Source organism: Crassostrea angulata, chromosome 5 (assembly GCF_025612915.1).
Source record: "Crassostrea angulata isolate pt1a10 chromosome 5, ASM2561291v2, whole genome shotgun sequence".
NCBI lineage: Eukaryota > Metazoa > Mollusca > Bivalvia > Ostreida > Ostreidae > Magallana > Magallana angulata.
Window position 1 is genome coordinate 14152675 of NC_069115.1, and position 25797 is coordinate 14178471.

At 35.6% G+C, this 25797-nt stretch overlaps 2 protein-coding genes across 2 annotated transcripts; one reads left to right on the forward strand and one right to left on the reverse strand.

The window, feature by feature from the left end:
- Nucleotides 1-4102: 4102 nt before the first annotated feature.
- On the forward strand, nt 4103-10835 carry LOC128185114 (uncharacterized). Its single transcript, XM_052854792.1, has 2 exons — nt 4103-4228; nt 4577-10835. The coding sequence occupies exon 2, from the start codon at nt 4734-4736 to the stop codon at nt 10833-10835; it is 6102 nt and encodes a 2033-aa protein (XP_052710752.1). The 5' UTR covers nt 4103-4228; nt 4577-4733.
- Nucleotides 10836-11574: 739 nt separating this feature from the next.
- Nucleotides 11575-25573, reverse strand: LOC128186337 (snake venom 5'-nucleotidase-like). The gene is made up of 9 exons (XM_052856137.1): nt 24552-25573; nt 19566-19779; nt 16213-16395; nt 14470-14667; nt 13932-14057; nt 13685-13804; nt 13349-13504; nt 12877-13080; nt 11575-12593 (listed from the first exon to the last, which is right to left on the reverse strand). The coding sequence occupies exons 1-9, from the start codon at nt 24882-24884 to the stop codon at nt 12400-12402; spliced, it is 1728 nt and encodes a 575-aa protein (XP_052712097.1). The 5' UTR covers nt 24885-25573; the 3' UTR covers nt 11575-12399.
- Nucleotides 25574-25797: the final 224 nt, after the last annotated feature.

Here is a 25797-nt window from a genome sequence, read left to right on the forward strand (position 1 = left end):
CGATTCCGTGATTCCACTGTAAAACATTGAATATTAGGTCTTTAAATCCAATGAAGACGACAAAGAAAACATCGACAGCAATAACAATGACGAGGCATTTTTGCATCGGTCCAAACAAATTCTGCCTTTTAAAGGTCATGATAAGCAAAATCGCAGCAGAAAGAGGTAATACCCAAAAATATGGAGTGACATAGCGGATGAAAATCATTCCCCATTCTCCGTAGAAGTCGCGATATTTGAAAGCAGATTGAATTAAGATGTCTGCGTGGAACAAGTCATCCAATACCTTACTGTACTGATCGAAAAGATCCTTTGCAGTATGATTAAGCGACATGCTAGTGTTCTTCAGTGTTTCTTTAATTCACTTCTCTTCTGTACTTTTGTTTCAATTGAAAATGTTAGGAGCCTTTCTGCTAACGATAGAAAAATCTTAATTTATAAAATAAATTGATAAATATGTTTTCTAAAAGAAAATTCAAAATATTGAATAATAAATCAATATGTTTAAATTTAGGAAACATATTTTTTTTTTAATTAAGGATGTCAAATTGAAATGGTAAAAAGAAATATAGTTAAAATCAAATAACAAGTTCAAAGAAATATGGTTATTTTTTTGTTTTTTTTTAAAAGATTTCTTTTTTTTAACTGTTTTACATTTGAAAGTTTTCGACAAACTTACCCACATGAATCTTTTTTCCAAAGACTTCAGAAGCGGCTAAAACAAAACAACGTTCCAGCCAAAATCGTCTTCTGTATGCTATGTAGATGGAATATAATGTGTTATTTTGTGTTGACCAATGGATGAAGCGGAACAATAAAGTCGTGATCCAATATTCAGTCGATTCGCCTTTGAATTCATTACATGAAATAAATATCAATATTCTGACCAAAATACATGTATATATATTATATGATATATGAACCGAAAAAAACCCAAATAAAAATAAAAATAAATCGCCGGGAAAAGTTTATATTTTAACTAAAATATTTTTGATTGTCAAAACTGGTTTTAATTGTGTAATTTTTTTAAAATCAGAATTAGATTTCTATTATTAATGACGTTATATGCATTATGTGAATTAAATTTGAAATATTGCAGTAATGTATATTATATTATTTCATCATTATACTAGGGTTGGCTATACTAGGTCATTCTTAGACTTGTAATACTTTGTTGTTCTGTTTCATATAACGAAGGGTCGTGAATAAAGCTATAAAAATATATCTTAAAAAATCAAAGCTCCAACTAATATGGATTGTTTCTTTGTAATATGTCTTTAGGTTACAAAATCATATTAGAAAATCAAAGGAAAGTCGAATGGTTAATTTGTAGACAACCCAGCCTCTTTTTAAAACTATGGATTTTCTCCTCGAGAAAATCAATATTCTTTTCTTTAGTTGATAATGGATGACGTACTTATACGTGATAACTTTGTGTGATAATTGGGCGAGAATATCTGATAAGACAATGCATCATTGTAAGGTAAAAAATATATATAAATAAAGGCTGCGGAGTATCTCGTATCATTCTAGGCTTATCGCACATTTACAAAACATCATTGATAGATTTTTATAACATACTTTAGTTTTGGTTTGAAAATACAAAACGATAGTTGATAAGGCATACATCAATGAAAAAATATTACATGACATTAACAAAACTATATGATAAACGTGATGATTGCCATAACAGTGACGAATGTTTAATCTACCTACTGTAATAGTAATTATTCGATGGAAACCCTACTAATTCCAAAACAAATGTTCGCTTGTTTACATTGAAGTTTTGAATTATTTTTCCGGATATGAAAGATTTAAACAACCCCCCCATGACGTTTTAGAAAAAAAAACCGCTATAAAATCCAAATGTTACAATGTTTGTACATGTACAGCGGTATGCTACAACAATATGACCTAAATCTCCTGAAATAAAGGTCAATTTTGTAATATGGTTAAAGAGGTTACATGCACATGGTCAACACAATGACAATCAGATCTGCTTTTCATTTTATTTTGCTATGAACTATCAATTAGTAAACAAATAAATCCAACTGTTAGGCATTGGAATTTGAACATTTTTTTTTATATACAGAGCTTAAAATAGTCTAAACATGTCATGACGTTCAAATGTTCAATCGCTCATTCAATTAACTCTTCAGTGATGGAATGATGTAAATTTTTACAGGTATTATCGGTTTCTTCGGTTCCTTCACTATATTTACTGGAAAATAATTAAAAGGATGGATGTTTTGACCCATTGATATGTTTAACGACCGTTATGGCGAGTGCTTTTCACTCTATTTCACACTGTTCATTCCATTATTTTCAATTCATTTTTTATTAGGTCACAGAAGAGTAAGGGGGGGGGGGGGGCAACTCCTGGTGAATTCAATTTTTTGTATGTAAATTTAAGAAAAATCTTTGCTGCGCAAAAGAGGGGGGGCTGCCACCCCCCCCCCCCCACCTTTGCCCACCCCTCCCCCCCCCCCAATGCTATGTGCCTGGCAAAATTAGCTTAAAATTGGATCGATATGACAGTAGAGTATATATATACTCTTGCTTGTATATATATGATTTCTCAACCAAAGCCTAAATTAAAAAAAAAATAAGAAATCATCTGAGCCAGGCATCGTAGTTTATACTGAAATAGCCAGTACATGCATGATAGATCTGTGATCCACCTCAAAATTTATCGCGGGGAATATAGCGCGATATCACTGTTAAAATCTATAATCATTGGTAAACGTATCTCAACACAATACGAAGGAATGAAAGCATGTAAAAAAAATTCTTGGGTCATACCAGAGCTTGCACGGCTTTCAAAACTTGTCTTCAAACCTCGAGGCAATGTTAATTACGAGTTAAATGTTAGCCATTTTTGATAAGCATTACGGGAGAAAACAATAGAGAGCATTATGGGGTGTTCCTAAAAATTCTTAATGAATCTGAAGGTTAAGCTCGCTCCTTTTCCCACGCGCACTCAGTCTGGTTCTTAGAGCTCGCTTTGCTCGCTATTACTGAATAGTATGGTCATATGTATTGAAGTGTATTTTATAGTTCTTAATGGGGTTAAAAGAATTATAAAACAACACATGTTATTATTCAGAAATAATAGTATCTTTTTTAATTTTTAAAAAGAAAAGAAAAAAAGAGTATGTGTTATAGAAACCAAATGTTTTATGCATGATTGTGCACCGTACATGTAAAAAAAAAACCCTTAATGAACGCACGTTATTAAATATGTCTGCTCACCTGACGGCAGCTATTGACACGACGACGTCATAAACAAATAATTCAATGCATAATATTATAAATGGTCAACAGGATCATTGCATTTATTTTATTGTTTTACTCCAATCCAAGACTCTACAAAGCAGCAGTTTTAAGCTAATATAACTTTACTAGTTTATAAATAAATGAGCACACATTGCCGATTTAAATCACATTTAATGTCTTCCATTCCAAGATACACATAACTGAATTTTAAAGTATAATGTTAATGTTTGTAATGAATAAGCTAAATCGCCTTTTATTGGGCTAGCTCTCACGTTCAGAGGCCACAAAGCTACATGTTGAACACACTACATCAGAGTGTGGACAAGAAACATGATTATGCTTATAAGGTTTGCTGTAAATAAACCTCCAAATAAGGGTTGATTTAATTGTCTCATTCTCAATCTATAATTAGGCATGTGATAAGTTATAGAATGAACTTTTGAAACAAGGGTTGTCAAATATAAAATCCAGACGTTTATTGATTTTAAACTTTATCTTCACTAATTGGTGGATTAAATGAGTTTTAGAAATAAATGTGACAATAGAAATTATAGGCTCTTTGCTCCTACGACTATTAACATGCTTAGATCCCCCAAAGGGTTAATTTTCGATCCGCGCCTGACCTAGCAAAAGAATCAATGGTGAAACAGAGTATACATTTTTATGCAGAATAAATCTTGAAAGTTTTAATACAAACCAGACACGCATTAATTTTTTTAAAAAAAAACACAGTATTGCACACCAAAGGCACCAAACATGGATATGATTTATTAAGCAACCCAATGTTTATACATGTATTTTTTACAACGTGTAGAGTGTAGTGGAATTCATTTGTTACATTAATTGCGCTCCATACATGCGAGCTAGTATTATCTCCCTTTTTTGTTATGCACCACGTGCCAGAAAACTGAATAAGAAGCTTTCCATTTTGAAGCTTGTGGGCCACTACAATGTATGTTTTTGTTGTTTTATATGTGCTACTAAGTTGTTTAAGCTTATGAATACCTTACATGATAGTTTTTTCTTTGTAAACTTTACTTATCAAGAAATTAACGGTCAGCAATGATGTCAATATATTATTTGGATATAGTCTTTCCTTGTGCAGTTTTGAGTATTGTTCTCATATATTTCACTATATTACACTGTCAGAATGTTAAGAATTACATATATTTCAAAGTAAATGTAGGATTTATCAGTTTCCCTAGTCCAAGTATTTTCCAAATTTTTTATGTATGGAACGCCATTCTTGTCATCAACAGTACAAGACAATTGTTTAAATGTGATTTTTGTTCTTTTGTAGCTTTTTACCTGCTTTATTCAATAAACCATGAAACGAATAAACTGGTTGAAACTTTCTGTATCAGAGACAGAACAGTAAAAAGATTGTAACGACTTGGACAAGGAGATTCACATTTTGGCGTCTACGACGAAACGGCGTTCATCGATAATTGGATCTGATGTCTTATACAAGTCTAACGATGGAACAAGGCTCGGAACTTGAAGACCCTCAGTCACGAATAAGGACTCTGACCGAAAAGGGAGCAGAGGGATTCTCAAAGCGTAGCGAGGATTATACTACTCACCTAAACGCTCAATGGGCAGCTGTTGAGAACCTAATTTCAACATACAGCCCTACCATCACAAACTTAGAATATTTAGACAAATTTGAAGGTGACCTTTCAAAAGCTTATGCAGATTTTTGTTCAACATCTGCTGATTTTGCAGCATTTCTTACAAGGACAAGAACAGAAGATAGCATTCAAGAGCTTCAAAAACATTCAGCATTTATGCAAAAATGCAAAGAACTTGTGAATTCAGTGATCGATAAAATATCTGAAGTGCGCGGAGTAGCTCTTGAAAATGCTTCACGTCGGTCAAAGATATCGCAATCAAAACTCACACATATATCCAGTTCCTCTTCGCAACTGGCACGCTCAAAGGCAAAGGCGGAAGCAGCTAAAGCTCGGTTAGACTATGTTCAACAAGAGACATCCCTACTGAAACAACAGGCAGCTATTGCTGAACAGGAAGAGATATCTCGTGCAGCGGCCATGAGGAAACAGAAAGAGCTTGAAGCGGAACTGAAACTCTTGAACACTAAACAGGAAGTGGCAGCAACCAAGGCTGAAGCAGAAGCACTAGAGAATGAAGAGGCTGAAGGTAAACCCACAATGCAGAATATAGAAAGGTTGAATGCACTTATCGATCCTATAGAGCGTACAACACAATATATCAACAAACAATCGGCTATTAACCAAAAAGATAAGGAAAAGCCACAAGTTGATTTCAATTCAAATGTGCAAACATTCCCTTTGATACAGCCTCATACTCAAGTGGATGCATTTATCAGTCCTGTGGAGCAAACAATCCCTCATATCAATGTACAGTCGAACAATAACCAAACTGAAAAAATGAAATCAGAAGTCAACTTCAATTCGAATGTGCAGACTTTTCCCATAAGCCAGCCTTATACTCAAAACACTGAAAGTGTCATGCCAAACAGACCCGATCAAGTTCAAGACTTTACTAAGTTTCTTCTGAAGAAAGACCTGCTAATATCTCGTCTCACTCGATTCGATGATCAACCACAGACATTCATATTTTGGAAAGCACAGTTTGAAGAAATAATGAAGGAACTCGAGGCGACAAACACTGAGGAACTCGACCTTCTTACAAAGTGGTTAGGACCAACTTCATCAAAGTACGCTGCAAGCATTAGATCGTCAAACGTTTCAAATCCAGCTGAAGCCCTAAGAAAAATTTGGGAGCGTCTTAATGAACGATATGGCAGCCCTGAACTATTGGAGTCCATGTTGATGTCTAAACTATCAGTTTTCCCAAAACTCACTAACAGAGACAATGTGAAACTATATGACTTGCTAGACTTAATCTCAGAAATTGAATCCCTTATGGCAAATCCAAAGTACACAACTTTATTGAGCCATTTCAATGCTTCATCAGGTTTAGCGCCAATACTTGGTAAGCTTCCACATAACATACAAGAGAAGTGGACTTCCTATGCTTACAAGTACAAAAAGCAACACAACACTGTCTTCCCTCCCTTCTCTTGCTTTGTGGAGTTCATGCAAGACATCAGCAAAATGAAAAATGATCCGGGGTTCATGTACAACAGTGAAACTACATATTCAAGCACAACAAAGGAGAAAGCTGGTCCGAGATCCAATCTGGGGAAACAATGGATAGCAACAAAGAAAACTGAAGTTAGACAGAATTCAGAAAACATGAAGTCCACCTCCATGTGTCCTCTCCACAAGGCCAATCATAGTCTTAATGATTGTCGTGGCTTCAAAGACAAATCATATGAGGAGCGGAAACGATTTCTGCGAGAGAACAAACTTTGCTTTAAATGTTGCAATTCTGATCAACACAAGTCCCGAGAATGCACAGAACTTATTCACTGCAATCAGTGCGGTAGCAGTTCGCATCCGTCAGCACTTCATATTGGAACACCCGTGAGCCGTTATGGTGGGGAGAAGACTGGCGAAAATTCCGCAACATCCGCATGTACCCAGATATGTAAAGATGGATTCTCAGGGAAGTCATGTGCTAAAGTGATTTTGGTAAACGTACACCAAGCCAGAAATCCAAGCAAGTCGCTGAAAGCATACGCAATCATAGACGACCAAAGCAATAGATCCTTGGTGAAGTCTGAAGTTTTTGATCGTCTCAATATGGATAGTGTAATGACAGACTACCAGTTAACTTCCTGTGCAGGAGTCACTGACATGCTTGGCAGACAAGCTCGAGACCTTATTGTTTCATCGCTGGACGGATCGACATCTATCAATATACCCAATATCATAGAATGTAACCAGATCCCCGATATCCGAAATGAGATACCTACACCGGATGTAGCGAGATCATACACTCATCTTCAAGACATCGCTGACAACATACCTGAAGTTGATGAAAACATTCCGATTCTCCTCTTGATTGGTCGTGATACACCAGAAGCACATCACGTAGAAGAGCAGCGCACAGGTGCGAGGAACTCACCATTCGGACAGAAACTTACCTTAGGTTGGGTGATTGTCGGCGAATCCTGTCTGAACAAAGTACACCGTCCTAACTCTGTCGTGGTAAACAAAACTTACCTTTTACCAAATGGGAGGTCGTCAATATTCCAACCATGTCCAAACGACATACACATAGAAGTTCAGAATAAAGATATCAGTTTCTTGCCTCAGGATCTGGATACATCTATATTCATGAAACAGAAGGATGATGACACAATCGGTCTCTCAGTTGATGACAAAGATTTCATCAGGACCATGGATGAAGACGTTCATCTCACTGCGGAAGGAAATTGGGAAGCTCCTTTGCCGTTTAGAGAAAATCGACAACGACTTCCAAATAACAGATCGTATGCACTGAAGCGAGCGCACAGTCTGGATAATAGTCTTCGAAAGGATCAAACGAAACGAGAACATTTTATGACATTCATGAAAAAGATATTCGACTGCAACCATGCGGAAATTGCACCACAACTCATGAAAGAAGAAGAATGTTGGTACTTACCAATATTTGGGGTGTACCATCCTAAAAAGCCATCCCAAATTAGAGCTGTGTTCGACTCATCTGCCAAATATCATAGTATTTCCTTGAATGACGTTCTTCTTTCTGGTCCGGACCTGAACAACAATCTGTTAGGTGTACTTTTACGCTTTCGAAAAGAACCAATAGCTGTTACAGCTGATATAGAATCTATGTTTCACTGTTTCCTAGTTGATAAGAAGCACAGGAACTTCCTCCGCTTCTTCTGGTACAAAGACAACGACATTAACAATGAGTTGATAGAGTACCGTATGCGAGTACACGTTTTTGGGAACTCACCTTCACCGGCTGTAGCTGTATACTGTCTTCGCAAGGCCGCTTGTGCCAAGGAAGACGACTATGGATGTGATGTCGTAGATTTCGTCAGACGAAACTTCTACGTGGACGACGGATTAATTTCTCTATCGACTCCTGACGAAGCGGTCAGTTTGCTCAAAAGAACTCAAGCTGCTCTTAGAGAGGGTGGTAATCTACGTTTGCATAAAGTTGCATCTAACGACAAGCATGTGATGGATGCCTTTCCGTTTGAAGATAGAGCAAAGGACTTCAAAGATATCGATCTTAGCGTTGACAAACTTCCTATGCAGAGAAGCTTAGGGTTGAACTGGGAGCTTGAGTCTGACTCATTCACATATCGTTTGTCAAAGGAAGAAAGACCTTTCAGTAAGCGGGGACTATTGTCGACTATTAATGGCATCTTTGATCCCATTGGATTTGTTGCACCAGTAGTAGTTTCTGGGAAAATCTTGATGAGAGAGACTTTGAGAGGTTCGTACAACTGGGATGATCCCCTTCCTGTTCATCTCTTGGACAAGTGGTCAAACTGGAAGAACTCTCTGAGATTCCTTGAAGATGTACAGATACCAAGGACATACACACCCTCTTCTCTCTCAAAAACCCTCTGCAAAGAGCTCCATATTTTCTCAGATGCTTCGGAGGCTGCCATTGCCTCAGTAGCATACTTGCGCACAGTCGACGACTCGAACAACATCCACGTGGGATTCATTTTAGGAAAATGTAAACTTGCGCCAACAAGTGGTCATTCTGTACCGCGCTTGGAGCTCTGCGCAGCAGTGATGTCCGTCCAGTTATATGACATCATCAGTGAAGAACTGGACATGAAGTTTAACACCGTTAGGTTTTACACAGACAGTATGGTGGTGTTGGGTTATATCAATAACAAAGGCAAAAGATTTTTCAAGTATGTTGAAAACCGAGTGGAAAGAATCAGGAAATCAACAACACCCAAGCAGTGGAGTTATGTCCCAACAAAATCCAACCCAGCAGATGCGGGCACAAGAAACCTTACTGCAGAAGTCATTAATGACAACATATGGATTCGAGGACCACCTCAACTCAAGGAACCTTTGGAGGAGGATCCGAACACTGATTACAGTCTTTTTGAACCAGAAAATGACCCTGAGATTCGTAAGGAAGAAGAGGTTAAAACCCTGAAAACAGCAGTTGACGGAAAAAAGGACCAATCTGCGACTTTTCGTATAACTCACAGATCAGAGAGGTTCTCCAGGTGGAAGGTGTTTGTGAAATCTATAGACTGTTTAAGGTCTATATCTAGGAAGTTCCATCACTCCTTGGATACTCCAGCCTCACCAACATCAGACGAACTGATCATACGTATGGTTCAACATGAAGTTTTCGCACAGGAGATAATGTGTTTACAATCACGGAAGTCATTGCCAAGAAATAGCAGTCTCATCGCATTAAATCCAATAATCGATGAAAAAGGTTTACTACGGGTAGGAGGTCGTTTGAAAAGAGGATACCTGAGTATCAATGAGAGGCACCCACTAATCATCCCAAAGAATCATCATGTGGCTATACTGCTTGTACGACATTTCCATGAAGCAGTAAAACACCAAGGTAGACATTTCACGGCCGGAGCCCTGCAATCTGCAGGGTATTGGATCATTGGAGGAAAGCGCCTGATATCATCTCTGCTACACAAATGCATAAAGTGTCGGCGTCTACGCGGCAAATACCAATGTCAACTGATGTCCGACTTACCTGCAGACCGACTACAGCCAAGTCCTCCTTTCACCTTCATCGGGCTAGATACCTTTGGACCATGGAGCATTGTGACTCGTAAAACAAGAGGAGGAGCCTCCAACAGCAAGCGTTGGGCCGTTCTCTTTACTTGCCTTTACACTAGAGCTATCCACATAGAGGTGATCGAGGAATTATCATCATCCTCTTTCATCAACTGTTTGAGAAGATTCATCTCTCTCAGGGGCAATGTGAAGGAAATCCGCTCTGACCGGGGATCCAATTTTGTGGGAGCAACTGAAGACCTTGATGTCAACGTCATTAACGTGGAAGACAATCCTGTTCGAGAATTTCTGTACGACCAGAAGGTGACGTGGATTTTCAACCCCCCACATTCCTCCCACATGGGTGGAGTGTGGGAGCGGATGATTGGCATTGCGAGGAGAATACTCGACTCTATGCTTATGGACTTACATTCAAGACATCTCACTCATGAGGTATTGACTACTCTAATGGCTGAAGTATGTGCCATCGTGAATTCTAGGCCAATTGCACCTGTGTGTTCTGACCCTGAATCTCCAGTGATCCTCAGCCCAAACATGTTACTTACACAAAAGTCGGGAGAAATTTCAACAAACTTTGTACAGCAAGATATCAAAGATTTGTACAAAGCACAATGGCGGTGCGTTCAGCACTTGGCAAATATTTTCTGGGACCGTTGGAAGAGGGAATATTTACAAACGCTCCAATCGAGGACCAAATGGCAGTCCGTGGTTCCAGATCTATGTGTTGGAGACATTGTACTTCTTAAAGACCTGACAACTGCACGGATCGAGTGGCCGATTGGAATTATCACCAACGCTATAAAGAGTGTCGATGGCCGGGTCCGCAAAGTCGAAGTCAAGGTATCAAGAGATGGGAAACCAATTGTATACACGAGACCCATATCAGACATTATTCTCTTAATACATGACGAGTGACATTCTCATGTTGTACTGCAATCCACTTAGTTACCAAATGTGTTCATTGTAATCATTTGTTTGAATATGATATTATAATATATTTCAAGAAGAAATATGTCACTATACGGTTTAATGTATTATTATTGTTTAAATGTATAAGATAATAGTGATATTTTCAATATCAGGTGGGGAGTGTAGTGGAATTCATTTGTTACATTAATTGCGCTCCATACATGCGAGCTAGTATTATCTCCCTTTTTTGTTATGCACCACGTGCCAGAAAACTGAATAAGAAGCTTTCCATTTTGAAGCTTGTGGGCCACTACAATGTAGGTTTTTGTTGTTTTATATGTGCTACTAAGTTGTTTAAGCTTATGAATACCTTACATGATAGTTTTTTCTTTGTAAACTTTACTTATCAAGAAATTAACGGTCAGCAATGATGTCAATATATTATTTGGATATAGTCTTTCCTTGTGCAGTTTTGAGTATTGTTCTCATATATTTCACAATATTACACTGTCAGAATGTTAAGAATTACATATATTTCAAAGTAAATGTAGGATTTATCAGTTTCCCTAGTCCAAGTATTTTCCAAATTTTTTATGTATGGAACGCCATTCTTGTCATCAACAGTACAAGACAATTGTTTAAATGTGATTTTTGTTCTTTTGTAGCTTTTTACCTGCTTTATTCAATAAACCATGAAACGAATAAACTGGTTGAAACTTTCTGTATCAGAGACAGAACATAGAGTGGTTGAACATGAACGAAAACCCTGTTCTGAATATCTTCGTTCAGTTTAAATAATCGCTAGATTATGAAATAAGACATAAATCTTAATAGGTTTTCATGTTTTAACATGATTCAAAGTAGGATATGATATAAAAAACGATCAGTACTAGTCTTAAGTATTTTGAGAATATTATCCGAACACTTATACTTCGCTCTAAATTTCACAGGAACTGAACAAATCTCGGGGAAGTCTCGTTCACTTTTATTTGAGCACCTCTGGATTTATTACATACTTAGCAACGTTAAAAAACATTCGCCGCTGGAGTGACATTATTGACATGGTAAAAAGCTGAAGATAGGGACAAAAATGTCAGAAGTGCGGAAAAAATAACCTACAAGTGGCGATTTATACAGTACTTGTCCACACTTAGATTGTCTCTTTTCATTTAAAAGACAGTGAACAAGTAAAAAAAACAACTTAAATAAACAAACGAACAAATAACAAAAACAGAAAAAAAATACACACAAACGAACAAATAACAAAAACACAGAGCCAACCCATCTAACAAACTCAAATGTGGTCACAATTAGTAAGAATTATAGTTTCATACTTTGATGATTAAGTTAACACTGACCTGAAGGACCCATTTGGACATTACAATGTACTGAGTTTAAAGTCACATGTTGCAATTATCAGAGGGATCGGAATCACACAACAAAATGTCCCTTTGTACAGTGAATCAATACTATAATTACTGCGTCCATTTGAATTTCAGGGGCATAAACGTATTCAATGGCAAAATAAAGGAATCTACTTAAGAATGATTTTTAATGAACATCAATGATGTCACACATCAGAGTAAAGCTTTTGAAAGATATATACTATTAACCATAACTGGAAAAAGTTAATTTTCAGCATGTCGCCACTGTTTGTGCCGCACGTGTAAGTGTCACCCACGAACTCTATCCTGTTCTCCCTAGCTGTGTAAAGTGGACTGAAGTCTCTCACGTAGTCGGCAAGCGTGTCCGTGTCCAATTTACCTAATACAAAAAATTAATATCCACATACAAAATTAATGTGAAAAAATGCTCCAATTATATACTGTTAACACAAAAAAATGTCATGTACAATGTTCTGCGGTAAATGATTTTTTTTAATACAAGTTGGCGTACTACGGAATACTCCTATCCCATATATCATTGTAATTAATTTTGCGGAAGCTGCTTTCCGCCCTAAACCCAAAAATTACTTAGTACATTTTTATATTGATCAAAGTTACCCTGTTCAGTTTCAGACAGACAGAAATGAACCTTTAGACCTTACCCACAATGTGGCCCTGTTTGGCGTGGTCTTTGATCACAGAGTAGCCGTCTCCGCCGGTCAGTAGAAAATTGGACAGTATGATCCCGTACATCTTATCGTCATCTAATAATTTGTATTCCGGAATATCACAATCTGCGCACAGGACTTTGACTTCTACAACCCTTTGATTTACGGGCTTGTTAATATTGTATTTAATCCGCAATCCTGAAATAAGGGATTTTTTCAGATTTTTAGATTAAAAATTTAAAAATTTAAAAACATGACGAATGCTGAACGAATTAAAAAAAATCACACAATGTCCCAGACAATTATGCCAGTGCAAAGGTGGCATTTTTGCACCCATCCAAAATGCAGGTTTCAAAAATGCCGTTATTCATACAAAACGAATTTGATATAAATGTAAAAAAAATATTTAAAATATTTAACCGACATTGTGTAAAAAATGGTTAACTGTACTGTAGTGCTTGTGTACCAGAGACTTGGAGAAAACCTCCATCCGGGTAACTTTCGTTGTAGGATGCGGCACTGTGCTCAAGTGCTTGACGTAAATACCAGCCCTGGAGTTGAATCGTGTCTATGGTATTCCGGAACGGCTGAACTTCGTATAATTTTCCTAGAATTATCTGGCCTGAAAGTGTATATCAATCAAACTGATTTATCTACAAAGTGAATGTAAATGTACCTATACCTTAGAACAATGAATCTAAAAAAGTATTTTGAAAGATTCCATAATTTGATAGCGGGTTATCATTTTTAATTATTAAATTTTGAAGTCGATAGAATTTTAATCACCTATTGAATGATTTACCTCTGTCTATAGACGCCCGAATTGAGCCAGCGTTGACAAGCGAGATATAAACCCTCGTACCATTTATGTCGTCTGCGTCTTTTAAGTTTTGGTAGACAAATCCATCCGCAATCGCATTTCCTTTCAAAATCGAAACGCTTGATATCATTAAAGAAGAAGATGAAGAAGAACAACCAAGCAACAACAACAACACCAACAGAACAACAACAACAACAAAGAGTATTGGAATTGTAAAATTAATACATACCCAAATTGCACTCTCTCAGTCTGCATGTGTGTCCATCTAAAGTAACCAATGCCCGCCCTATTGTTTTCTGGTTTGATTCTTCAATGGCACTGTATAGAAGATCTATCTTGCCCTTTAGATCTGTATCTAAGTAATAGATTCATCGCATTAGAAATAATTTAACGACCGATATGACAAGCATCGTCATTGTCGCTGATGTCTTTAAATCAAACTCTTATGTCTACTAATCAAATTATGAAAAAAAAACACGTAGAAGATCTTCCGCATTTGATTTCATTGTAAAGTGTTAGAGCTTTTAAATCCTTTCATCATGCATGTAACATGCATACGTCATCAATCTATAACAGTAAAAACCATGTCTACATTCTTCCCCAAAAACCTGATGTTGTAATGCCATCAATTTGTCAGAGTGGTGAGCGTTTCCTCGCGCTATGGTTTATCATCACAGTAATCATGATCACATAAATGTAGGAACATAAAGGAACTATATTCCAATAAAATTAAATTGAATTGGCTGTCGTGTTTAAGATCAAAATACCTTTTGGTATCGAACTATTCAATAAAATGGGATTTCCACCAAAAGTTATAATTTTTCCGTTATCATCGAACTTCACTTGTAGAAAGCCTAGATACTTTCCGAAGGCGTAGTCTTGGACCACCAGGGTTTGGTCGCCCCCAGACTTCTGGACTACGTGAGGGTATTCCCCTACTGGCTTGTCATTGGACGGTGGAGTCCCTGAAGAAAAGGTTAACCCAAATTTTGGTTTTTTTTTTCTTCAAATATAATAATCTAAAAAAAAATTATATATTTCTGACATCACGTTGTTGAAATAAAATAAAAATGTATAGTTGTTTTGTTTTGGTTAGTACATATTCAAATCGTTTACACCTACGTGTACATGCACAATATGTAGGTGGCACCTTTTGCCTCATTGGAATTGAAGATAGACTAAGTAAAATCGCAACTTCTTGGGCCTTTCCGGCAAGCTCGGAAAGGAAAAACACCTTGAATGTATGAACATCACCGGATGTTAGAATTTTTTAAAAAATGGAGTCGCTTCCCATTAAAAAAAAGTATCGGCTAGACAGTCTTTTATGTTCGCTTCTGTGTTATATTTTTGAGTATATCGTTTACTTTCATGAAGTATAGCTCACATCTCAACAGATCGTAAAATGTGTTGTATTTATATCAAGTTTTATAAAAAAGGGGGGAGGGGGGTTGTCATGGACGCCTAGGTAATACATTCGAGGTTTTTCCGAGCTTGCATGGAAAGGCCCGAGAAGTTGCGATTGAGACTAAGTATAATCCTTTGTGGTTGAAAAAAATTCGCACACCATTGTAAACTTCCCTATTCCTCTTTCTAGCATGCATTTGTCTTTAAAATGACACAAAAGGTTGTATTTATTTCGGGGGGGGGGGGGGTTAAACTTTTTAAAAATTCATAGTTATTTAAAAAAACCCACAAAACAAACACAGTCCCTGCAGTATTCGAAATTGGAACCTACGAGACACCACACCGAAATTCCAGTTATTGCGCTACAAAAATATACATCCACTGTTGGTATAAACAGTTTCAAAATTGGTGAAATAAACTCCCCAATGTGATGTGACGTATTGTAAAATACGTTATATCATGTTGTGTCCAGGACCCTTCATCTGATATAGCGCCGTGTGAGCTAATAGAACATATCTTGCTTGTTTTGAGTGAAGACTTACAAAATTTACAGGTAGAAAAAAAAACATAACATGTACCTGTCTTAAAATATACAACTACGCATAGATGTGCATGTATTCTTTAGAGAACTTTAATTACCTATCGCAATGAATAACATTATCGTTGTTGAACCCTTCAGTAATGAGGAAAACAGCAAACAAATTACAGAAAATCTGCGTTAATATTCGTAAGGTTAGATGATGCGAGAATAATTTAAATCTGGTTGTAACGCGCTTTCTGATTGGCTAAAAAATTATTTTATATCGTATAAAGAATGTTGCCAACGTCATAGTAAAACTTACGTCAAAAACGTATCAATACGCCTGGCGTTAAGTTTGAATTTTGTACAATTTGACGTCATTTTAAAGGTCAAATGACCGTTTTTATCTACAATGAAGAGTAAAAAAATTAAATTATAAGCAATGAATTCAATATTTATTCATTCCATAATTCACACTCAACATTCCATTTTCTTTTTACCATCATGATTAGACTGCAAATATCCTGTTCATATCGGTAGCCTTATTTTAGATACTAGTAACACTTAAGTGATTCTGATTACTAACCTGTATATAGAAACGTGTTTGTATGACCGCCTACTACGATGTCCACATCAGCGATCTCTGCTACTCTCTTGTCTACTTCAAATCCCGCGTGTCCAAGGGCGATAATCTTATTGATGCCCTGACTGGTAAGCTTTTGGACCTCTGTGCGCACGGAAGTGACTTCATCGTTGAAGATTAAAGACTCTGAAACAAATGGTGTGCAATTTAAGTATTATTGGATCACATTGTTTTTTTTTTTATACAATATAGGATGTTATAAACCAAGTTTGCCTTTCCATTTAAAGATCAGATCTGAAATAAATTTTGCTATGTGTCAAAATGAACTACATGTAATTTGGTTGGATAGTACGTAAAAAAAGGAATGCATATCAAATAGGGTTTTTTTTTCGAGATATAAAAACAACATGCGTTATAATATATGTAAATAGAGCACATGAGCTGTACAAGTACTGTTTTAAAATTTATTCGCTCCCGCTTTTAAATCATTTTACTCAGTATATCAGCAGGCGAATTTGAGACTGGGCGAACTCAAAATGACTTTCAATCTAATGTGTGAGACATTTGTATAGTTTTTTATACATCTTTTTCATTATTTGTGCATTTCATTGATAAAAGTCCAAAATATCTTTATGCCGAATCCCTGCAAATAAGTATCACATCTGAATATGCTGCTTACAGTTTTTTTTTTAGTATTTTCCATCTATTGACGAGAATTAGAAAATCATATTTATTTTATTATTGACCATCCAGAACTTATAATATACTGATTCACTTCCATTAAACCAGATATTATTACATGCACATACAATACATGTATATTTACAAAAGGGTTTTGTTTTAAAAAGATTGGTGAGCTAGCGCTGTAGCCATCATAAAACACAAAAGCAGATATCTAAAACATCGGTTTAAATTTCTGAATCGATATATTAACAATAGGAAGGCACAGTGGTGTACTGGAATTGTGCTAAAGTGGGGTCTCAATTTAGAATCGGGAATCTAGAGTGGGCTACACATCGGCAATGGCATAGCTCAATCATTATACATGTATCTACTGCAATTTCAATTTCGATGTGAAAATTTTTAGGAACCATTGGAACCATTTTGTAGTAATCGTATCTTCTAGGGCCTTTCAGGCAGGCTCGGAAAACACATCCGAAGTTGTTTTCCGAGCTTGAAGGTAGTTATAACATAAAGCTAGCTATTTATCATACCGGTAATATTTCATATACATTCGCATTTTAACACCTTATATTTTAACATTTACATTAAAATACAAAACTTCATGTTAAGATTATAAAACAAAATTCAAATGGTACAGTTTATCTACAGTAGTACAGTATTCCCAGAACCCCCTACTATGGAGTCGAACATGCGTATTCCCGTGAAAAAGACTAACATTATGATAGATGCTAGCGCTCGAGAACGCTAGCAATATCTTCCATTGCCCGTGCACAAACCTGTGAAAGAAATGCAACTGAAAATATGACACATTGACACATTATCATTTTTCACTCTATAAAATCACAGGAACGAAAACAGATATTGTTACATAATTTGCAGACCATTCAGCTTCTTTATCTCAAACTGAACACTGCAATTTCATTAAATACATGTAACTATTAAAGCCACGTCACATTTTAAAAATCCTCTGGTATATTTTGACCATAATTACATTTTCCAGTGTCTTTGTCGGTAATTTTGACATGTATAGGTCAATACATTTCCTTATCGACTATCTTTTCATGCTATATAATCTACAATTAATGCTTGAAGTTATATAAGTAATATGTTTTACGGTGTGACCGTTGGGGCGAGCGCAGCATGTGATCAAAAGAAGAATTATGATAAATCAATTAAAGTAGCAACGTAACGTAAATGAAAACCTATTTTTTCAGTAATTTTTCATTATTCATTATTTAATAGATTTTTTATTTCATAAATTATCTTTTTTTTAATTTACGTATAAAAATTGGCTGATCATATAAGGGAGTTGACACCCCCACCCCCCCCCCCCCCCTCCCTTTGAGAGCTTGTAATAAATGGAGTGGAAATAAGGATACCATTGAGCAGCTAAAGAGCTAAAGGCATACTACGCACTCCCTTTTCCTCGCCGCGGATTAGAATTTTCCTGATTTTGAATTTTTTTTTCTTTTTGCTTGTGAAGATTTTTTGAATGAGGCTGTCACGTCCCCTTTTAAAAAACGTTCCTGGAAATTACCGTGAATATAATGAATAAATTTTATGTGAGCATTCATCCAAATGAGAGCAAGTTACAGCTGTTTCCTATCTCTGAAGTAACGTCTCTATTCGTTAGCTCTGCAAGATTTTGAGAAGAATTTGGTATTTATATTTCAGCAGATTTCATTTAACTAATTAGAGTAATTTTCCCTTATTGTTACGTCAAAATCCGTCTGTCTTTTAAAAACTATCCTGAAAAAACAACTGCGCGAAATATACTGTTTTATTTACCTAAAAAGCATGATGTTCTTGAAATTACACATTTTATCTGTTTTTCAAAAAGATTTACTTTCAATTCTCGCTAGAAGTTGACAATCAATTCCATTTTTGGAATAGCATCATGGGTCGAAATTTACTGACGCCGAAAAATGTGTAATTAAGAAATTCATTGTGACGTCTCTCGAAAGGACAAAAACTCATTTAGTCTTATGTGGTGGAATTACGTTGTGTCAGCAGTATATTTACAATGCATTAACAGTCTTTAATTGTTTTTGTCTTGTTCTCGTGAGAGTGTGAAATGGGAAACCATATTTACGGGGACCTGCTGGTAGGATAAAAACAGGACATTACTGGTCTGAGTTACTGAGGCCAACAAAATCCGTTAAATCAATGTGCAACTAGTCCGAATTTTCTATTCACACACGCCTTGTTGGTAGAACTGGCTTCGCTTACTTTAGATAATAGGTAATCATTTTTTTTTATTACTATAAGGTGATCTAATCCGGTCAGGGCTGATGAATCATATCATAAAGCCTTCGGTCTTTATTGAATTTGATCATTCCAGCCGTTCTTAAGGCCTAAAAAAAAGTTATGTGTTTGGTGTAACCCGACCTAACCTACAAAAATGCCCCGATCCTACCATTTTTAGATGTCTGTTTTTATCCGATTGTGAATTTTGTATTATTTTTATTTAAAAATTCGTTTTTAAATATGACACAAACAAATAATTTTACGATTCGTGCAAAAAAAATATGATAAAATATAAAAAAAAAATCCATACCTACCTAACCTAATTTTTTCATCAGTGTTACCCTAAACACACAATTTTTTATAGGCCTAATCACCTCAAAATACTCAAAGAATGATTATTTATTCCTTAATTGAATACAATGTACCTGGTGAAGAAATAATAGGAGTGTCTTTTGTCGTGTATCCCACAATTCCAATCTGCTGTCCGCCAACCAGGGCCACATGACTTTTAGCAACAAACGGAGAGATTGAGGGTTCCTTGGAAGTGTCGATGTTTGCGCTCAAAACCGGAAATTGCACGTCCTTGAGAAAAGGCAGGATGCCGTTGATTTTTAGATCAAACTCGTGATTTCCGAGCGCCTGTAAGATAATTCATCGTTAGGGTGCAGTTTATTTTTAAAAAGACACATCTGTATATATGTCATGTGCACACGTGCATTGTTTAATGTATACAATGTATTTATGGTTCTATAATTGTAATATGAGTAATTTTTGTTCGGAATCCTGCAATTAATGAATTGAATTATAACTATCTAGAAATTTTATATAAAAATTATTATATAAATCAGTCTTGGATTAAGCAGATTACGCTTTTTCATTAACTGCATGATTACCGGGCTCCACCGTCACCAAAATTTTCAAATCCCTCAACTCATTCCTCAACTCAAATTCTTTAAAGGAAAGTGCATAAATTTGAGGTCAAATCTCAGATTTGAGGCTGAGTATTGACTTGAGGAAAGTTGGTGACGTCGGGGCCAGGTTATGTAAACACAGTTATAACTCAAGTAAAAACTATCTAGCCATTGAATTTAATCCTATAATATTTACCATATAAGCACCTAAATCATGACTTATTTTTAAATGTAACATGTCATGGGTGAAATAGAACCATTTTAACAAGAGCTTAGACTTCGGGTAGTTGTGATAAACAGCAATGTGACGTAGGCCTGTGTATTTCATTGTCAGCCACTCAGCCATAGCTCTCTGAAATCAACAAGATTTGTCTAGCTTTTGAGCTAAGACTACACGCAATCGGTGCAAATTTTGCTTGTTACCACGTACGCAAGAAATAGATAGCTACATGTACGTCCTAATGAAATTCCAAAGTATTGTTAAAATGGTTCTAAAGTTAACTTGAGCCTGTTTAGTCTAAGGCATCTAGATAACCTCCTCTTGTATGCCCTTACATGACTATCCCATTATTCACTAGAAATATATTTAAATAAGCTAGTCACGTGGTCATGTTCCCAGAGAGAGAGAGAGAGAGAGAGAGAGAGAGAGAGAGAGAGAGAGATCTTTAAAATTAAATATTAAATTGTATTTAGAACTAAAGAACTATAACATCTTGAAATGCATGGAAATATTTGTTACACGTATTCAAAATTAAACGGCTTTTAAAAAGATAAAAATACACCATCTTAAATTAAAAAATCGATTTTTTTTTCTACAATAAAAGCTTAAAATGATACATGTAGTTGTTTAGCGGCTTTCAAAGTTCGTTCCTCTGTCTAAGTTGAACAAACTGTTTACCTAGCTGAACGTCCTTTCAGCTCCATTTCACAGATCTTTTATTTTGAAAAGAGCAGGATGTACTCGTGTATACCGTGCATTTAAAGGGGCGTGGTCACGATTTTTGTTTACCGTTATGTTTCTTTTCATTTCTTTGTTTACAATGTTTCAGCAAGGAATGCCTGACCGTAAACCGAAATTTTATGTCTAGGTCACAATTAAATCGTCGGCTGCAGAAACATGATCACCCGACGCTGGTATCGGACGATGCAAAGCAGTTGCATTAATTTCTAGGACCACCGGTATATTCAGAAGTTTGAGTATTTATTAAGCGGTAAGTCGTCTCTCAATCATCAGACATTGAGCCTGTTTGATTTTGACGGTCGGCCGATCACATTACAATTTCGTAATTCAATGCTGAATATTAAACAGTGGACATTGCTTCGACTCATTGACGAACAAGTATTCCTTTTAAAGGAATTATCCGCAATAATGATATATAGATAGCTAGAAGCAATCAACATATCAGTTTGATGTAAAATAATTTAAAAAGTGCTGTATTTTTACAAAATATAGAATATTTTGAATCTGTACACCATAATGTCATCATTATAAACAGTCAACAAAGAACTATATATGATAAGAGTTAAATTTGGCCCCCATTATTTGCCATTTTTTAAGTGTTTCGGGAACAATAAAATGTTAACTAATTTTTTAGAAGAGTTGATATAGAATATATTTTTCATCTATTTATTTGATTTATTTGCACTCACTGGCAGTATATGACGTCAGAAGTGACGCTATTTCTATAATTCAATCAAAATCAGCCAAAAATTGACATTTTTCTTATCTATTTACGAATGGAAAATATAGAGCGCATGCTTGAACAAGGAAAATTTTTTTGTCACCTATTAGTCTTGGCTAGATACATCTCTGATTAAAATATTTTATTTGTTCAAGAATGCGCTCTATATGTTTTCGGAAGGAAAAACTGCTTGAAAACAAGCTGTTTTACGCTAAAAATGCAAAAATGGCGGGAAAAGGTTGTCTTTACAATGTCATATTTCTAAATTGTTGGCACTTGAATCAAAATGAATATTATGTAAACACTTCACATACATATCTGTATTAAGAAAACAAAGAATGATAGTAAAATGATGATGTTCATTTTAGGGGGCCATTTTAGGCCCTTATCATATATAGTCCTTTAATTTTGAAATAAATTTGGGGAAAGCCGTTCGTAAACTCCTTGTCTAGTTTTATATTTTTAACGTAATTATTAAATGTTAATGTATCTTCTTCTTCTTCAGAATACTGAGTAGGGCTCTTCAAAGAGCATTAACACGTATACAAAGAAAGAGTTGTATTAAAATAATTTAATGCGACTGAAAAACATTGAATGCCATCATAACTTGCTGTTGAGGTCGTATTATAACGTAACCTTGTTTATAAATCAAGCCGTCTTCCTAGCTACTATTATGCAACATCAATAGATCGAGGTCATTTCATGGAGCATTTTCTTATGATCGAGATCAGTTCATCGAGGTCAACTGTATTACTGAATGAATCTTTCGATTGAAATTCTTACGCGTGAGACAAAATGTGCATTCTTGAATTAACAGGTCGAACTGTATTTAATGTATGTTTGCATCTCTTAAGGTAAATGAATTGAAATAAAACTGAGTAAAATGTTATATAAATACTAAACCAAAGCTTCAAGTTTTTAAAAGAACTACTTATGCAAGCGGAATGTGTGCGCACGTGGAAGCATTTGCCGGATGCCTCATATGGACAAAACAGTGATCGGCCGAAGCCGATCACAAAAAGACTGCAGCATTGGGTCGTCCGTCTGGTCGCCGTTTATCGACGGATAGACGGTAAATGTTTAAACTAATCCGTAAAAGGTCCGTCCTCGATCAGCCGATTTGTCAAAATCACCCACAAAGACCAGTCGACCCTCATAAATCGGTGTCTTCCAGCCGACATTTTAGAAAAAAATCGAATTGCTTAAATGCCGACCGACCTACGATGGATATTAAATTTGTCTGCCGATGTTCGGACGATGATCGACGAACTATTCAAGGACTGTTTTAACTAAAGAAATATGCCACCGAAACAGAAACAAATATTCCTTTTAAATGAAAGCTAGATTGGCATGTGATTCCATTGGTCAGTTTCAATGTAAGATAACGTAAAAGCATTACAAGCAATAAACTTTATAAATAGGATATATTGCACCGTTTTGTTAATTTCCGAAATTGAAAGGAATGAATAAACTTAATCCTTAGATGGTGAAGCATACTTGCAATTAAAATTCTTACATATATGAAGAAAAAAGGATTTGAATATTAACTTTGTAACTGTATAAATGCTTAAATCTCAAGAGAAATGCATCAAAATAATTTTTTTTCAATAAATTTACATAAAATTCATGAAGATTTACACTAAGCTGTCACTGCATAGTAAACAAAGTAGTGCAACGCACAATGCATGTGCAAATTGTAAGTTTTGCCGGATGCCTCAAATGGACACAACTGTGATCGGCCAAAGCCGATCAAAAATTTATAACTTGGCTCGACGGACTCAAATTTGTTCGGCCGACGAAATAAAGGTCGATTTCGGCCAAGACAACGGCTGACGAACTGGCGACTGTCGCCCGAAAAATCCCATTTTTGCCTTAAAACCATCGGCCATTGGTCTTTTTTTTTTAATGTGACTTGGGTTTTGGTATCGTTTGTCGAGTTATTTGACTAAGTGAGATACAGAGCTAAAAACTCTTCTGTAAACAAAGCTCATGCCATGTGTTTGTTTAAATTTTAAATGTTGAATGTGACAATCTCTAGGAACTCGATGTTCAATAAGAATAAACAGAAAAATCAGCTTGAAACATGACTTTTACTGGTTTATTTAGTCAATGTGTTCAAAAACATGGCAGGAGCCTTGTTTACAAATTAAAGAGTTTAACATGTGAGTTCTGGATATTGCTTATACATATAACTCTAAGACTGCTAATCAAATTTTGGTCGATCATTAAAGGTGCATTTTTAAAGCACTGTAGACAATAAAAATTGATCCGACTAGTGACCATGCCCCTTTAAAGTCGGGTATTAATCGACTGAATTCAAAAAACTGCCTTTATTCTATTTTCGGGTGATTTCTTTATTAGAAACATTTATATTAGTGTGAAAAAACAATGTATACATGTACCTGTTAATACAATGTAATATCCCTGGTTGTAGCTAGAGAAGTTTTTTATGATAAGCTTTTTTCAAGTTGTCTAAGTTCTTGTTACTTATCATTCAACAGATAATTCAAAACATTTTTATTTTATCTTTGGTGGCATATTTGTACCCCTTCATGCAAGATAATTATGTCTACATGCAAGTTATAAATCTTTAAAGAGAATCTGATTTTTATATGGGTAAAATCACTCGCTTACGCCCATATGTGGCGTCTTAGATGCAGGATGCAACATAATATATGACAAGATGCAACTTACTTATGTTGGCATGCGACTTATGTATGTGAACATGCAAGTTATTTATGTTAACATGCAATATATTTATGTCAATATTCATTGGGTCTTTAACCAATTTTTTTTATTTTGTTCATTTGGCACATACCATGAAGTCATATCCGAGTTCATTCATAGTGGTGGATGTTATATTCCCACCAAAATGATGAAACCAAAGAGTTCCCTGAAACTGATCCCCGGCATCCAGTAATAGGGTGTTTGGAAACTGGTTCCTTATTTCCTGTACTTTTGTTTTTAGCCGGGCGACTCCCCCGAAACAGTCCTTGTTAGTACACTGCCCACCGTAGCGATCCATTTCTTGCACACGTGCATGGACATCATTCGTATGAAGAACTGTCAAATCAAAATCCCCGTACGTAAACCAGACAAGGCACGATAAACCGTGAAATAATCCGTATAGTGTTATATGAAACCCCGCCATTTTCGCCTTATTTAAGTAACACAAGTGTTTATGTCTTCTTGTCCCGAAAGTGTCTAAAAACGAGTTATTATTAATTCACTGAGGTGTGACACTGATATGGGTCACACAGTTTCGAGGGCGGATACGAAAGAGACACATGCCGTGACATTTGTGGCTTATTCTCATTGAAGCGGAAAACGTCAAACGTAAATATAAATATTAACTAAAGGTATATTTAACTTTATTTGGAATGCAAAAGGAGTTAACTTTTAATTTTTCTCTGAATAATGGAAAGTACATGGGGATGGATTCACAATCTAATGATTCAGCAAGATGAATCCCTTAATTACTTTGCAAGACACCTTTCTTGCGTACTAATACAAGAGATACTATATGAATGCTTGTCCAAATCCATTTTTATCTTGTATTGTTATTACTTTTAAGTTATTAAAAAATATTTATGGAAACATATCATTTTTCAAAGCATAATGCTTTATTCATTTCCAGTTTTCTCCCTAAATTCTACTGTATTAATTCGTAGTGCATTTTTGTTGTTTTTAACTTAACTCTTAAATAAGGATCCCATTGGAAATAAGCTTTTAACAACTGAAGGCTTTTATAGGCTATCCTTAGGTAAATGAATACTTATCATTTGTATGTCATGTAATTTATATAATAATGATATTGAGCAAAATGATTCTTATGAAGTTGCATAGTGCTATGATAATGTCTTTTTTATTTAATGTATTTTATATGTGAAATCATTATATTTTATGATAAATTTACCTGAATAAAATGAATGAAATGAAAATTTGTGCCGGTTTTTTAATATTTGTAAGTATAACAATTACATATACATGTATGCGTGGTTACATTGGGGTTCGGTTGTTCAGCAAATTACGTTTGTATAATGTGTGATACACTGAGGCAAGAA

What these genes read in the sequence shown, in the direction of transcription:
- LOC128185114 (XM_052854792.1), top strand. Translation starts at nt 4,734, where the DNA reads ATGTCTTATACAAGTCTAACGATGGAACAAGGCTCGGAACTTGAAGAC.
- LOC128186337 (XM_052856137.1), bottom strand. Translation starts at nt 24,884, where the DNA reads ATGGCGGGGTTTCATATAACACTATACGGATTATTTCACGGTTTATCG. An exon ending in AAACACGTTTCTATATACAG is followed by an intron (nt 14,668 to 16,212) that starts GTTAGTAATCAG and finishes CCTTTTCTTCAG; the next exon opens with GGACTCCACCGTCCAATGAC. An exon ending in AGGTTTTCTCCAAGTCTCTG is followed by an intron (nt 13,081 to 13,348) that starts GTACACAAGCAC and finishes CCCTTATTTCAG; the next exon opens with GATTGCGGATTAAATACAAT.